Here is a 14,615-nt window from a genome sequence, read left to right on the forward strand (position 1 = left end):
GAGAAAAACGTTTTCACTCTCACTTTCGAACCTACGAGCACATTCAGTTTCCAAGAGAAACAAGCAAACACACCAAACAGCCTCAGGCTGAGCACAGAGCCACCGTGCTGCACCCAGCTTGTACTTACAGTATCCACCCTAAATAAGACACTAACATCCTATCAACAGCAGCCAATGAGACACGGTTATCTAGTTTCGGTGCATACTGTGTGATACAGACAGGCTGTATCATGCAGGGCAATCACCAAACGGGTGCACACTTAGTACAGTACAAGTTTTATAGGTGACACAGTGCGGCCTTCCTCTCAGGACTGCGCAGAGCCAACACAAACAAACAAACAGGCTTCACGTCAAAGTGACGCGCTGCCATGTGTAAATGTAGGCTATCATTGTGGGCCTCCTTCATTTTCTCCTCAGAGAACATTGGCAGGCCCTGATAAGCTGGATCTCGCTGCACCGCGGGCCCTGCGAGGAAAGACAGTGTTGATGTTGGCTACAGTGGAGCTGATAGGAGCCTACAGCTTGTGTTATGTCACTGAACACAAGCTACATTCAGATAAAGGTTACACAGCCGGGCTTGTGCCGTATGAGGCCCAGGCAGGCATTAGAGAAGGGCAACAGGACTCCGGGTTTGGTGCCAAAGAAGATTGATGCTTTGTTCAACCTCATAAGTCAGAACGCAAACTGTGCAGACCCGAGTACCGAGGCGTTAATAAGGGTTTACAGCTTTAAATTAATCCGCTGCTATTATATGAGTTTTAAAACGCTTAGCTGAAACGTAAACACTACAGCTTCCAGCTCTTTCTTTCCACTGAGCCCACTTTCACGGCAGTAACTTTTCTTGACACTGATGGCTTAAACATACAGAGTCGACCAGAAACTAACAGTTCCTGTTACTGTAAAGTGATAAACCTGTTGATTTATGTGTTGATTGATTGATTGTTTAGTCTTGAAATGTCAGATCATAAGTTCCCAGACCCCAAGGTGATGATTTTTAATTGCATGTTCACAGTTTGAAACCCAGAATTAATCCTCAATCATAAACATGAAGCAGAGCGACAAACCAAATATTCAAAATATTCAAATTTAAGATGCTAGAACTGAAATCCATTCATTCACAATTGTTTTTAATCAGTTTTCTGCCATCAATTACCTGAATATCTGCTTAAGCGCTAGAATTTCAAAGCGATATTATAAATTTAAGTCAAGTAAAATAGAATCAAGATAAAAGTCAGTTCATCAGAAACTTTTTAAGGCTTTACGGGCACGGTCTGCTGTGATAACAAAGGGAAATGAACCAGTTCTTTACAGCTGAGCGGGTGGAACCAGTGACTTTTTGGCATTTTTCACTTGAAAGATGACTCAAATGATTACGTGACAACGAAACTGTTGTGTCTTAGTCATAACAGCACTAACACAGACAGAAAAAAAACTTAAATTCAACAAAAGAAGCCAAAGTTTAACATAATAAAAATGCTTATTTTCTTTTAGACAGGCTAGCTGTTGCCCACTGGTTGAGGTTTTATGCTCAGCTAAGCTAAGCTAACTGACTGCTGCTTCACATTTAGCGGACAAACATAAGAGTAGTATCAATCTTCTCATCTAACTCTTGGCAAGAAGGCAAGAAAGTATTATTCCCAAAATGTTTAATTATTTATTATTGCACTGCTAACTGAGCTAACTAGCTAACAGCATCTACAGTAAGCAGCACTTAGCAGTTGCGTTGGTGATATTCTTACATATTGCACCATTCAATGCTAACTTTCAGTTCTTGACAGTTTTCGATACTCGGTGCTAAAGAATATTGAGGTTTGATGTCTACGATGACAATGAAAATTGATTTTTACGTCACGCGAGGGATCCTTTGATACCTGCGGTCGCCTCTAGATGAACATTATAACTGAATAGCTTGAGTTGATTTTTCAGTCTCCTCTGCACCAAAACGATCATTTATACCAAGCAGCACCGATGAGTTACCACAAAAATGTTTTTATCATCTACATCGGCCACACAAGCTCACCAACTTTTACAACTTGGTATGTCATCATCAGCAGAAAACTGTCTCTTAAGGCTGTATTCAAGCATCCAAGGAATTGGCTAATTGGTTGTGGGTGCTGCAGTATTTTTAAACGCACTCAAGCCAATCCAACATTCAGCCCTCATAAACACTGATAGCGCTGAAAATACAGGTGACTGTGGTGAAGTAGAGCACGGTGGATGAAAGAATAAGAGCCGGTTTAAAAATGAAACATGAGAGTATAAAAGTGCTGCAGGCTGGAGGAGCTGCCCTTCTTGTGCAACCGATTCCCTTTAAAGTGGCTCACCAAAGAGGATATGTGCCTCAGCGCACTCATCCCTATCAGTTCCTCAGAACCTCACTGTGCTGTTGCATGAACCAACACAACAACTGATGATCGACAGTCATATCTGACGCAGTTTTGTGCAAGCAGCTGGAATAGTAACAAACGCAGGAGGCTGTGATCTCTCTCTGCCTCACTGTGGATGAATGGAAGTGGGAGGGGACGATACGGTGGCTCATCCATTTTTTATCACCTCCACATTTCCTTCAAAGCCCAGTTTATGTTGCCTATATGGCACCTGAGTCACCTGTGAGCCCGTGGGGGGAAGGGTTGCTATGTAACTGCCACCTGGGAAGTTTTTTTTTTTGTCCTCCTTCTACTTGAAACAGCTCTAAACTTACAGCCACGTGTCTTTATCACCCACCACACAACAATATCCTAATTACTGTCAAATGTATTATTAAATTGGCCAGATAATCAGAGAGAATTGCCATTTTATTTCAATTTTATATTCTACTTATCTAATTATCCATTATGGTCATACACTACCATTATAAAGGTGTATATTGTGTCCATTACCCTGTTTAAATCGAGTTTCACACTTATCTATCACTCAATCTCTTTTTCCTTCTGCTTTACTTAACTGCTGTAACAAGTGAGTGTCCCCGGCGGTGGATCAATAAAATCTCATCTTATCCAATTTAGAGACGTCGGTACAGACTTAAAGGTCTGGAACCTTTTAACTATTTGATCACCAGAGTCTGTCTCTACACAACGAAAGGAAAAACAATGGAAAGTTAATGAATCAATATTACAAATACATGGCATACAAGCGATAAAAGTGTTGAGCTACAATTAAAGAAAGTTTTGTATTTATGTGTAGATCAGATACAAGGACGCAGAGGGCTTCAAAGGTTGAGAATATCTGATACTTGGCTCGTTACCATCGACCGAAATCTCTAGATTCATCTATTGCGGCCTACCAATGCAGGATTTTTGAGGCAGATATCAATTTAGAGGTTTAAAAGTTGAAAAACTAACCTAGACGGTGTGTTATTTAATCGAAAACTGTTTCAAAATGAGGGTTATTTTGTTTTTATCCAACTGTATCTGTGATTTATTGCATTTTGTTGACTTTAAATACTATTAAAAGACCACGAAGCCTTAATGTAAATGTGTATTAATTGTAAGTCACATACAAGTCAATTGTATGTCCACTAAGGCCCAACAGTCCCCTTTAATTCAATCAAGCCTAATCCAACTTCAAATAAAACATATTTAACTTATTTCTATTTGGATGTGCATCAAATTTTCCTATCCTCTATCCTCCTCCTGCTGAAAAACCAACCAACCAAACATCCAATGAATGGACCCGGCGGAGGTGTGAAAATATGTAAAAATCAATGTGGAGATCATAAAAAGGTAGTAAATGACAGATCTAATGGTTCTAGTTAGTCCTCGTGTAAATGTAAGCCTTCCATAAAACCTAGGGAAATAAACCATTATATAAATATCTCTCATTTCCTTCCAACACAACAAATACAAACTCCAAATACCTCTCTATTGTATTACAGTGTTAATATAAGCCAGCAGGCAGAGTTTATGAGCACTGACGTGGGCCCTGTCTTATTATTATAAACTGTCCCGGCTGAGTGTCGGTGTTGCAGGTCATGGAAGAATCTGAACGCATTGTTTACTTTTTGTGGGCTCGCTCAAAAAAATTCCCGTGGACACCGCCCAGACAGTAACACTGACACACAGGACAGCGTCTCAGTCAAAATCATGACTAATTCAAACGACGATCTGATTAAATGGGAATCAAAGTAAAGTCGATGTTCTCCGACACCTCCTTCACAGTCTGAACAGCGTGCAGACGGCAGCTCGGGCTCTGTGCTACATAGTTAAAAGAGCTTAAGGCATTTCTACCCGACTTGTAGTGACGCACCTTCAGCTGCTGCTCTGTCAACATTACAGGGGTGATTGTGTTTAGCCACCAACAGCCAGCTTTTGTGTTCATTTAAGCGATCAAGGACACATGGGGAGGACGGTGTGGTGGTTCAAGTTTAGAAATGCGGTGACCGCGGCTGACTCCGTGTCTTTGAGGTTAACGTATCATAACAGTAACCATATCAACTATGGCCACCTTTAAGCTTATTAGGAGCGATTAAGGAGCTTAACCAGGCTCATTACTCGAGTAAAGAGATGAAATGGCATGCTTGTTTCCAAGAGACGCAACACTTCATTTCCACGGAAGTTAAAAAACGACGGTATGCTTGAAAGTCACGGATGGACCCCCTGTGTTTGACTCGAGGCTGTGAAACATCCAAAACAATGCTGGTGAGGAGGACATCTGTTCCTCTCAGAGCCCGGGAGTGTCTCTCAGTGACTCACTTCCTGCCTCCCCCTAACAGACACCTGTTGTGTAAGCTGACAGGTGGGCTCTTGAGGCTCTTGAAGTCCCAACCTGCTGCTGGTGCTGCTGCTGCTGCTGCTGGAGCTTGAGCCTTGAGGGCAGATTCACTTCACCCCATATAATCCCCGACTTTGTGCGCCCGGTGCCTCCTGGAAGGCTTAAATGCGAGACAAAGCCTACCTCTGTGCATCGTTTAGCAAGCTTGAGAAGGTGCTTTCATGTGCAGCGATGTCTTAAAAACAACTTCCAATATCTTTCAAATAAAACCGATCAAAATAAAAGTGTTTATGTGGTCCAGTGTGAGTTTTATAGGAGGGTATGAGGGCACAACTTCACACCTGAGAAGGCTTATATGGCTGCCAGATACTGACCTTGATGCACGTCACACATAAGAGCAAATGTTAAGGGAGGACTTATAGCTTAAATCTTTAAATCCTCCGCTGTGCTATCAAACCAGGAGACGAGGCAGCTGTTACTCAGGCTGTTTGATGCCTGCATGCCAAACACTGCATCATTAAAAAAGAGCTGAGACACCTCTGTATGTTTTCATCGGACAGGACAGACAGAAACTGTTCATTTACATGCTGCACGTGACCATAAATCCCTGACAACATTTCCAGAGAACAAGCGGAGCTATTATCACTCTCCCGAATTCCTAAAGTGGATCATCAGAGCCGAATATATGATCATGATCTCTCGCTTGTTCTTAGTTTGCACGTGAGGCGTTTCGGAGAGCTCGCCTTGTTAATGAAAACAGAGATTAGAGGGGATCATGGCGGGCAGAGTGGTTCAGTTGGAGCTGACTGCTGACAGGATGACCTGGGTTACCATGAGCGGGGCCTGACACAGCCAGACTCAAGGTCAGCGAGGAATAATATTCAGTAGATTAGCTGCTTCACGTCGACTCTGGTGACCTGAAGAGCGGGGGGATTAGAGCGGAGTGGGGCAGGAGAGCAGGGAGAGTATCATCTTATGTACCTGATCTGGGTTTGTTGCTAAAGAGGGACAGGTGTAACAAGGTGTAAAATGGCTGAAAACTTATGCAACTTCGGTGCGGGATTGTACATCTTCATCTACTATTATTTAAATAATAAAATAAATTACATGTGTGCTGAGTTTAAAGGGGCACTGTGTAGTTTTGGAGAAGAAATTCAAACTCAGAATTTTAATATTTACAATATTTATGAGGTAATAAAACAAACTGAATAAACAAGCTGCTCTCAGAGGAAAATAAGGTTGCCAGAACACTGTATGAGGGTGGTAGGGTCCGCCACATATAAACAAAGTAAAACAATATGAAATTGTGTTGTCCTTTAAGGTCAGTTTGTTTATTCGGTCTATTCAGTCATGAAAATAAAGAGGGTTTGTTCATGTAGTTTGTTTAGGCATAAAAAGTCTGCTCTCTGATATCACCGGAGTAGCTGCTAACTGTAGCTTCTGATAGCTAGTTACCTCAGTAGCCATGCAGTTAGCAGCACAATACATAGATAATAACGCCAAAACGTTCTGATGATAATTTTAGGTCATTTTTTAGCATAAATTCTTGCATGTTGCATCTTTAATGGTGCAATATGTAAGATGTTTAGTTGAAAACATTGAAAAATTAAATAAAATTATCCACAGAACATGAAGAAACTACAGTTTTGACGTTATGACGTCTTTGCATTGTGATGTGAGATATCTACTGAAGTTAGCGTGCTAACCTGCTAGCACCGGTCCCTCCCCTGGTCCCCGAGCTCCCAGTCTGAACCGCTAACTCTAGCTACCGTTTGCTAGTTAGCTCAGTTAGTCACGCAGTTAGCTGTACGGTGAGCGGTTTAGGTTTTGAGCGAAAATTCGTACATGTTGCATCTTTAAAGGTGCAATATAAAACTAAACTAAAATATATAAACTGAAATTATTAAAAGAACATGAATAAACTACAGTTTTGACGTTATGACGTCTTTGTATTGTGATATCAACTGACGTTAGCATGCTAACTAGCTAGCCGGTCTAAAATTCCAACGCTCCCTACTCCCTGTCCGTACTGCTAGCCGCATAGCTAACTGAGCTAACAAGCTAAAGGCACAGTTGGCAGTTACTCTGGTGATATGAACTATTTCTCACATACTGAACCTTTAAGGCGTCACTACCTGCTCCTCGGACACCGACAGGAAGGTAAATATTTGGGGATGAGACTCAACCATCAACCATCTTTCTCCACAAGTTACATTTCGCGGCTTCAACAGAAGAAGACATCTTACCTGTAGCTCGCACCACGCCACCTCCACTGTCGTCTCCGTGTCCAGTCCCTTATAGACCGTCTTGAAAGACCCCCTCCCGATCTCTATGTTGAATTTCAGGTATCTTCCATCAGGTGACGTCGCCACCGCCTTGGTCTCCACGTCCTCCTTCTCCTCCTGCTCCCACTGAGTGTCAAACGTGATGCGGGACGAGATCTTGAGCTGCTTGTGCTGGAGTTCATTGTCAGACTCGGAGCTGGCGTCCTGGGGGCTCGATCTCTGGACGGGCTCCCAGTCCCCGCTGTGAGAGCCACCGGCGTCGGGCTCCTGGCTGCTGGGGGGCGTGTTGGAGCTGGTGCCCGGGCTGGACACTGGAGACGGGGACGGCGGAGAGTCGTCGGTTTTCTCATCCTCCGCTCTGGATTCAGGCAGGGTGAGGATATTCTCAGCCGACCAGGACAAGGCTTTGGAGAGGGCGCCGCTGTACAGAGGCGAGTCGATGTCCATGCTTATTTTCTGCAGCCCGTAAGAGTTCCTCCGTGCGCCCAACCCGTGCGCCCTCAGCACGGATGGCACCCGGGACAAGCAGTCGTCGTTCATATCCAACGAGAGGCCAGGGAAACCGCGTCCTGGTATCTCAACCTGTGCGTGGGACATTGTAGCAGGTTCAACGCCTTCCTGATTTAGAGCCTAAGTGGGGGAATGGCATCAGGACAATAGAGCACCGTTACTTCCAGCGTCCGAGTTACTTTTCCATGATGTCAGTGGCTTTAAACAAAAGGCTGACAACAAAACAACAGACCTGTTACACGACTAACAAGACGAGATTAAACATGCCTATCTTTAAAATAACTAACCTGTAGCTACAGCCACGCGTAAGAATATATTTAAAGTATGTAAAAAGGACAGAAAAGTGAGATAAACGTACTTACTCATGCGTAAAAACGATTCACGAACGCATCGCGCACACAAGCGCGAACTGACGCATGGTTCCCATCAAATAATAAGCGCTGTCCTCTTCTCTTCTCTTTACAAAGTCCTCTGCCATAACCTCCGCTGAAAGGACGGCGCTGCCTATATCAACACAGCTCCGGAGGGCTGTGCGTCCCGTGCGCTCCGAGTGCGCGCTGCCAACTCCTCCCCTCGCCGCACTGACGCGCTAATAGGGCTCTCCAGAGGGAGTAATTACAGTGTTACAGGAGGAGTGTTTGCAAACGAATACTCTGAAAAACCTCAACATTTCATTAGAATGTTCTTGCATTCATTTTAGATCATTTTTCATGCGCAATTGGTGCCCAGAAATAGTTGTGGAGTATCTTTAAGATGTAACTGTGAGTTGCAAAAGATGCTTTCAGATCAGAACTATAAACTTAATTTGTTTTGTCATAGTTTTGTTGTGTTTATTAGGTGGAAAGGAGCCAGATGTAGGCCTTCTGGTGACCTCATGGACTGTGCGTAAAAGTCAGCACCAGGACAAGATGTCTCATCTCCTAAAAAATCTCTAGTTTCTCTGAATTTCACTACAGCTCTCTCTTTCAGTCTGTCGTCATCTGATCAACCTGAATGAAAGAGATAAGCAGCCCGAGGGGGTTAGTGTTGCGGGTCTAGCCTGTAGAGGGAGCCACACCGCAGAGACTTCATGAAACGGGACACCTTTATCAGCCAAGGCCACACTGGGCCCCACCTGTCCCACATGTGCACACTCTGGGTGTTATCAGAACAAAACACACTGGATTCCCTGGAGTCGTAGCACATGATGTGAGCGGAGCATCCAGTACAGCTGCAGGCAGAAAGTGGAGCACAACATCTCCATCACCGTGGTGCCACTCTGCACGTCTGCACACTGCGGGTGCGCTGATAATAGTATCATACAGATAATTCAAGAGTGTGAAAGAAACAAAAACAAGCGAGTTTAGCAAATTTCTCTTTATTTTTTCTACAGGATATGAAAAAAAGAGGTTGGATATACACAGAAAGAGAAAGATAGCGAGAGAGGATAACAGGAGTGTCACAGTAGCTACTGCACAACAGGAGGATGACAGCAATCTGTACATGAAGTCCACTATTTTTATTATTACACTCAGCCGAGTCGAGCCAGGATTGGTGGTCCAAGTCTCTGTGGTGATCCTCTTCTGGAAGCATTTGTTCTCAAAATTAAAAAAAAAAAAAGTCCCCCTGGTGTTGTCTTCTGGGATTTCTTTGGGATGTCTGGTTGGAAGGGAGAAACAACAGCCGGGCAAAAAAGGTCCAGAGCTAATTATACCCAGGAAATTTGTCAAGAGGGGAAATCTGGATAAAACTATTTACAGTAAAGACAGAGTACAGTTACAGCTGGTGGGGAGAGACTTTCCCCAAGAATATTCAGACATGATAACCCTGAAAAAGACTCATTGCATGTTTAAATGGCAACAAATGTTACCCCCAAAGAGAGTGACAGCTTTAAACACAGCGTCACCTGAAATACTTTCCCCCCCTCAAACATCTAGAAATGATATTCTTCCAATAACAAAAGGCTTTGAGCTCGGGCAAACCAAAAGGCAACAACGACCGCAGGACCAGCATCCTCTGGGCTGAGCATTGAGGTGCACCTTGTGTAGCCTCAAAGGGCTAAATCTTAAAATTTTGTCGGTAAGGTACAGTATGACGGCTCCCAGACAGTGTGTGCGATTCCAGCACCGGTTTCAGAAGAACTTGACCCCCTTCCCGTCGTCCATGGTGATGATCTCTGCCTTGCCTTCTGTCTGTAACGCCTGCAACGAGCGCAGCAGCATCCACTCTTCTAAACCGTGAAACTCTGCAGAAACAGATGTTTCTCACGTCAGAAGGTACAAAAATGACTTGCTGCTCATCAACCTTAACATATCGAAAAAGGTACCGTACCTTCACCTTCCGTGTCATCACCGTTGGACAGCTCGTAAAGTGTAAACACAGAGTTGACCATCCCGTTTTTGGAAACCTAAAATGTCAGAGAGAAGAGTCAGGCACAACACTTTTAGTTGTTTTAGAGCAAAGGACTGGTGATACAGATGAAACATCGATACTTCAGTCCACCTCTGAACACTTGCCTGTCTGTGGCACTCAGCTCCAACCACATTCACTCCTCTGAAGGCATAAAATCTTTAAAAACCTCTCGCTCAGCTTGGTGCTCTTGCGCACTAGTAATTGTAAAGTCAGCGTCGACGTGCAGCAGGTCAGTAATCAGAGTTCTCCAGCAGCTTATTTCGGATGCATTACTCACATATTTTGACTATAGCGGTTATACAATACGCTGCTTCCTGACTTTTGTGTGCGTTTCAGAGGGCTGGTGGGAGGAAAAGGCTCTACAGTGAAACAACACAGCTTTTCCTCACAAACAGTCGAATGTTCTGGAGTGGAAAAAAGATTTGTGTCGACATAAGGAGACGACTTTGTGTTGGTTTCTGTTTTAGGTTGACAGGAAGTATTTGTCTCGGCGATACTTTCCCTCGGTTAACTCTTTGTCTTCTCTACAAGTTAGAAACTAAATAACAACTTCTATGCATTGGCAGGAAACTGGTGAGAAATCTAGCTGTGGAAAATGCATAAAATACAATAATACTGGACCACATGCTCCGACAGCAGCACATTACACTGCTTTCACCCCGTATTTATTGCTTAGGAGAACATTTTCCTTCCATTTATACTTCCTCGGCCCCGCACATGTTCAAACATTTCACAGACAGAACAGTATGTGTCCTGGGTTTGATGACTCACCCACTGGTATATTAACTTGCCCCACTCCTCCGGTCGTCTCCACATGACTAAACACCGAGACTTGTTTTTGTCCAACCACTCCAGGTTCCCTGAAGTCAGACAGACGGACAACACGGTGATTAAAAAATGTTTATCACTGTTAAAATGAGATGACGGATATCTAGACAGAACAACATCTACCTTTTTTCCTCAATTCCTCAAAAACAACTTGAATCGCTTCCATTGATAGTTTTCCTGAATTCAGTTAAGGACAAAAGGACTTTAGTTGCAGCCCTATTCAGCACTGCAGCTTTGCAGAGGTCAACATTAATATCATGTGTCTGAAGTGTAATTTTAAGTCCTCATAAAGAACGCAGCCTATAAACCCTCGACTAGCGATCCAAATCAAACAATCTACGCAAACATGAGAGTCAATATGAATCTGAAACTCTGGTTTTAGAGTAAACAATTCGAGTATCTCTGGTTGAGAGCTGTATAATATATGCTAAACTGCTGGCCTCGACTGAACCACAGGTGGGCTGTTAGGATACGTTCTATCTTCTTGTTGTTGAACACGGGGCTTTCCTGAGCCTCCATGACGTCCAGGGTGTAGAGCTTGTGATGTCGGCAGTAAGACAGAGCCAGGGAGCACCACGCCGCCAGCTGTTTCTGTCTCGTATCAACATTGGGCTGTAGCCTGTCCACAAAGAGACGAGCGGAAAGATGTGAAAGCACACTCAGCACAAGACAAACAGCGAACCTCGAGCACGGCAAACACCGGAGAAGATTTAATCCAACTGTTCATTTAGTGCATGTAAAAGACATTTATTCAGGCATTTATTCAAAAAACTGTTCTGTTGGTGTCTGTTGATGGGAATTCAGAGGTCAGGATAACTGATGCAGCATTTTAGGTGGCGTCGGAGGCCTTTCCGGTCCTGTTTATGTTATCGGAACAACCCTAATTGAATTTGTGTCTTTTGATTTTGGTTTCCTTCTTCTTTCTTTGTGTGTGTTCGTAAAACCAGGCCAAACCAAGCAGCTAAAATTCCTGGGATTATTGGTTCGGGCAATATGATGTTATACAAAGACAAACTTTGTTTGCTTTGACTTGCTTTCTATAATTGGCAGCTGTTCTTGTAGTATATTAAGTTGTAATAGATGATTGTGGTAACATCTATCAGCATATTGATTTTTTAGGAATTTAAATCACTGGATTAGTCATTTCTAATTGGTTATTTTATCCCAATTAAACTTCAGAAACATTTATTTATTTCTGACCACTTACTTTTATGAGTCTACTTTTGGTCTGGGGTCTTAATGTCGATGGTAACTGTGCACCACACAGAGATATTTCTGACAATGCGTTCCTCCAGTTTTGTGTCAACAGTTTCAACATGACAAAGTCCCTGTACACAAAGCGATGTCTCACTTCAGTGTGGAATAACTTTGAGTCTTGAGTCAGACTTCATCACCCAACAACAGTGTTGGACTTTGCTAATGCTTTTGTGGCTGAATGGGAACAAATACCTGCAGCCAGGTTCCTAAATATATGAAAAATATGCAGTTTTCCTTGAAGAGTTGAGGCTGTTAAAGCAGCAGATTAATATCCTTGGTTTCAGGATGAAATCACATACTGAAGATTAAATTTCTAAGCATACTAAGAGGACCATGAAAAACATCCCAACATCAAATGTAGAGAGAGTACAGTGCATGTTTCTTAATGTCAGGGAGCATTCAGGCTACTCCAGCATGGTCTGTTAATGTATCTTGTGATAATTTACTTATAATAAATCAGCATGTCTAAAGAAAAGGGGCCACAGCTGATTAGTCATACATTAGCAGAGATTTTATAACACTAGCCAGTAGCTTGTTCACTGAAACTTCTGAGAAAATAATCATTATCGACAGTCTCTGTGTCGCAAAGTAACAGTATCTGAAAATAGCTACCTGTGTTCATGCATTTACAACACAAAACACAGTTAAAACTTGGTGTACATACACAGGAAACAATTACATTCCTTGTTTCTGCTTGTAAGATATGTGAGTACTTTACAGACACACTTATAAACTACTGGTTTCTGCTGTCTGAGCAGCAGAACAGCTCAGACAGTTTCTGCTGTCTGAGCTATTAAAAACTGTGGTCCAGATACTCAGGGGTCACAAAACTTGCTAACAGCTATTAAAATATAGCGTGTGACCATGATAAAAGATACAGCTGATATCCAAAGATTGTTCGGTCACATTAGTGGCTGTAACACTGGTGAAAAGCTGCTGAAATATAAGTTTTATGTCAGTGTTTTCGGTCGCTGACAGCTGAAGTTGAGGCAGTGCTGGCTATCAAAACAGCTAGCTAGAGCTAACAGCTACACACATTCTCTAAAAACTCACACACAACAACAACAACAAAGTGACCTCATGTTGATGTTTACAGATATTAGCATGCAGTCGAGTCTTTATGAGTCGCTGAATGAAAACAGGTGGAGCTGTTATATGAACTTTCATCAGTCTGTAGGTGTGTAAATCCACTTCCCTAGCAATCTGTTGTCTTTAGCCAGTTAGCCGGCTAACATGAAGGTGGCTCGTTAATCAACACGTTCGGCTCAAAAACATGTAAATAACAAAGGTTAGTGAACAGAGTTAATGAAGGTTTTACAGCTGTCCTTTCCAAGCGGCGGAGAAAGAGTTGACTCACGTAAAAAACGGTGGGAAGTTATATTGCCAGGGCCACTCAAAACTCATTGCAGTAGATGCGGTATTCACAGCTGACAGCTTCCGGAAGCGCGTCCCACCTCTCAAATAGTTCCGACTAACAACACAGATTTATCAAAGACTTTACAAAACAAAAATATTCATTACAAAACAAATGTAACATATTAATAATATGATAATAGTAATCAGAAGTAAATTAAATGTAAAAATATATTCATTTATGTTTCTAAATTAAAATATATACATTATGTGCACATGTAAAAACATATATATAATCAGTAAATAGATAAAAGCAAAAAAGTTAAATGTATAAATTATACAACTTGTATGAATTTAAAAATGTGATATATTATTATTTGGATTACCAACGTTGGAAGTTAACTAACTATGTTTACTCAAGTAAGTACTATACTTTTTGAGGTACTTACACTTAACTTGAGTAAATATAAAAATATGTATGTATTTAATAAATAGATAAAATCAAAAAGTTAAATGTATAAATTATACAACTTGTATGAATTATAAAACTTTACATTTAAAAATGTGATATGTTTCTATAAATTATATGGATTACAGACGTTGGAAGTTAACTAACTACGTTTACTCAAGTAAGTACTTTACTTTTTGAGGTACTTATACTTATCTTGAGTTTTAAGCTTAAAGTTTTAGTCTGTGACTGAGTACCAGGGTTTTAAAACTGACAAGAAAAATCAGACAAAGCTTGAGAAATTATTTAGGGAACAGGCTAATAATAAACAGTAAATATATTATCATGGTTTTATGGTACTTAGTACTTCTTCTCCACTACAAAAATGTACTATCTTGGCGCCCCAGTAAGGTAACGTGTGCGACCCATGTACAGAGGCGATGCAGCAGCTCAGGGTTTAAGTCTGACCTGCAGCCCTTTGCTGCATGTCATCCCCCCTCTCTCTCATCCCATTTCCTCTTGAGCTGTCCTGTCAACAAAGCCATGAAAAGGCCAAAAAAATATATTTTTAAAAAAGTACTATCAAATTGTATATACTAGGTAAAAATAACTCTTTAAAGACACCAAAAAAGTGGTAATTCAGCATAATGAGGAAACTTATTTGAGTACATTTTGCTCCTTATAGTTCTGTACTTGAACTTGAGTTATGCAATATCTGATTTAATCACCTCTATGACAGCAAACAGTTACGATCTTCTCTCATGTTTATGTTGTTCGTTTATAGACACATTTTCATGAGAGCCTTTGACAGGAATAATAAACAGCCTTTCTTT

At 41.8% G+C, this 14,615-nt stretch overlaps 2 protein-coding genes across 5 annotated transcripts in view; both read right to left on the reverse strand.

The window, feature by feature from the left end:
* Positions 1-7,996, reverse strand: part of wnk4a (WNK lysine deficient protein kinase 4a) — a 44,773-nt gene extending 36,777 nt beyond the window's left edge. For 2 of the 4 annotated variants that reach the window (XM_084343013.1, XM_084343010.1), the window contains exons 1-2: positions 7,868-7,993; positions 6,957-7,625 (exon numbers count right to left, since the gene is read on the reverse strand). In XM_084343013.1, the coding sequence (XP_084199139.1) occupies positions 6,957-7,592 (636 nt within the window). In that variant the 5' untranslated portion in view covers positions 7,593-7,625; positions 7,868-7,993. Of the gene's footprint in view, positions 1-6,956; positions 7,648-7,863 lie in introns of those variants that run through there. The other 2 variants (XM_084343011.1, XM_084343012.1) reach the window with 2 other exon arrangements.
* Positions 7,997-8,844: 848 nt separating this feature from the next.
* On the reverse strand, positions 8,845-13,423 carry vps25 (vacuolar protein sorting 25 homolog). The gene is made up of 6 exons (XM_084343016.1): positions 13,339-13,423; positions 11,198-11,343; positions 10,848-10,901; positions 10,668-10,756; positions 9,816-9,891; positions 8,845-9,729 (listed from the first exon to the last, which is right to left on the reverse strand). Exons 1-6 carry the CDS (start codon positions 13,383-13,385, stop codon positions 9,617-9,619), a joined length of 525 nt encoding a protein of 174 aa, XP_084199142.1. The 5' UTR covers positions 13,386-13,423; the 3' UTR covers positions 8,845-9,616.
* Between the last annotated feature and the right edge of the window lie 1,192 nt (positions 13,424-14,615).

Source organism: Pagrus pagrus, assembly GCF_965226575.1.
Source record: "Pagrus pagrus genome assembly, chromosome: 21".
Classification (NCBI taxonomy): Eukaryota; Metazoa; Chordata; class Actinopteri; order Spariformes; family Sparidae; genus Pagrus; species Pagrus pagrus.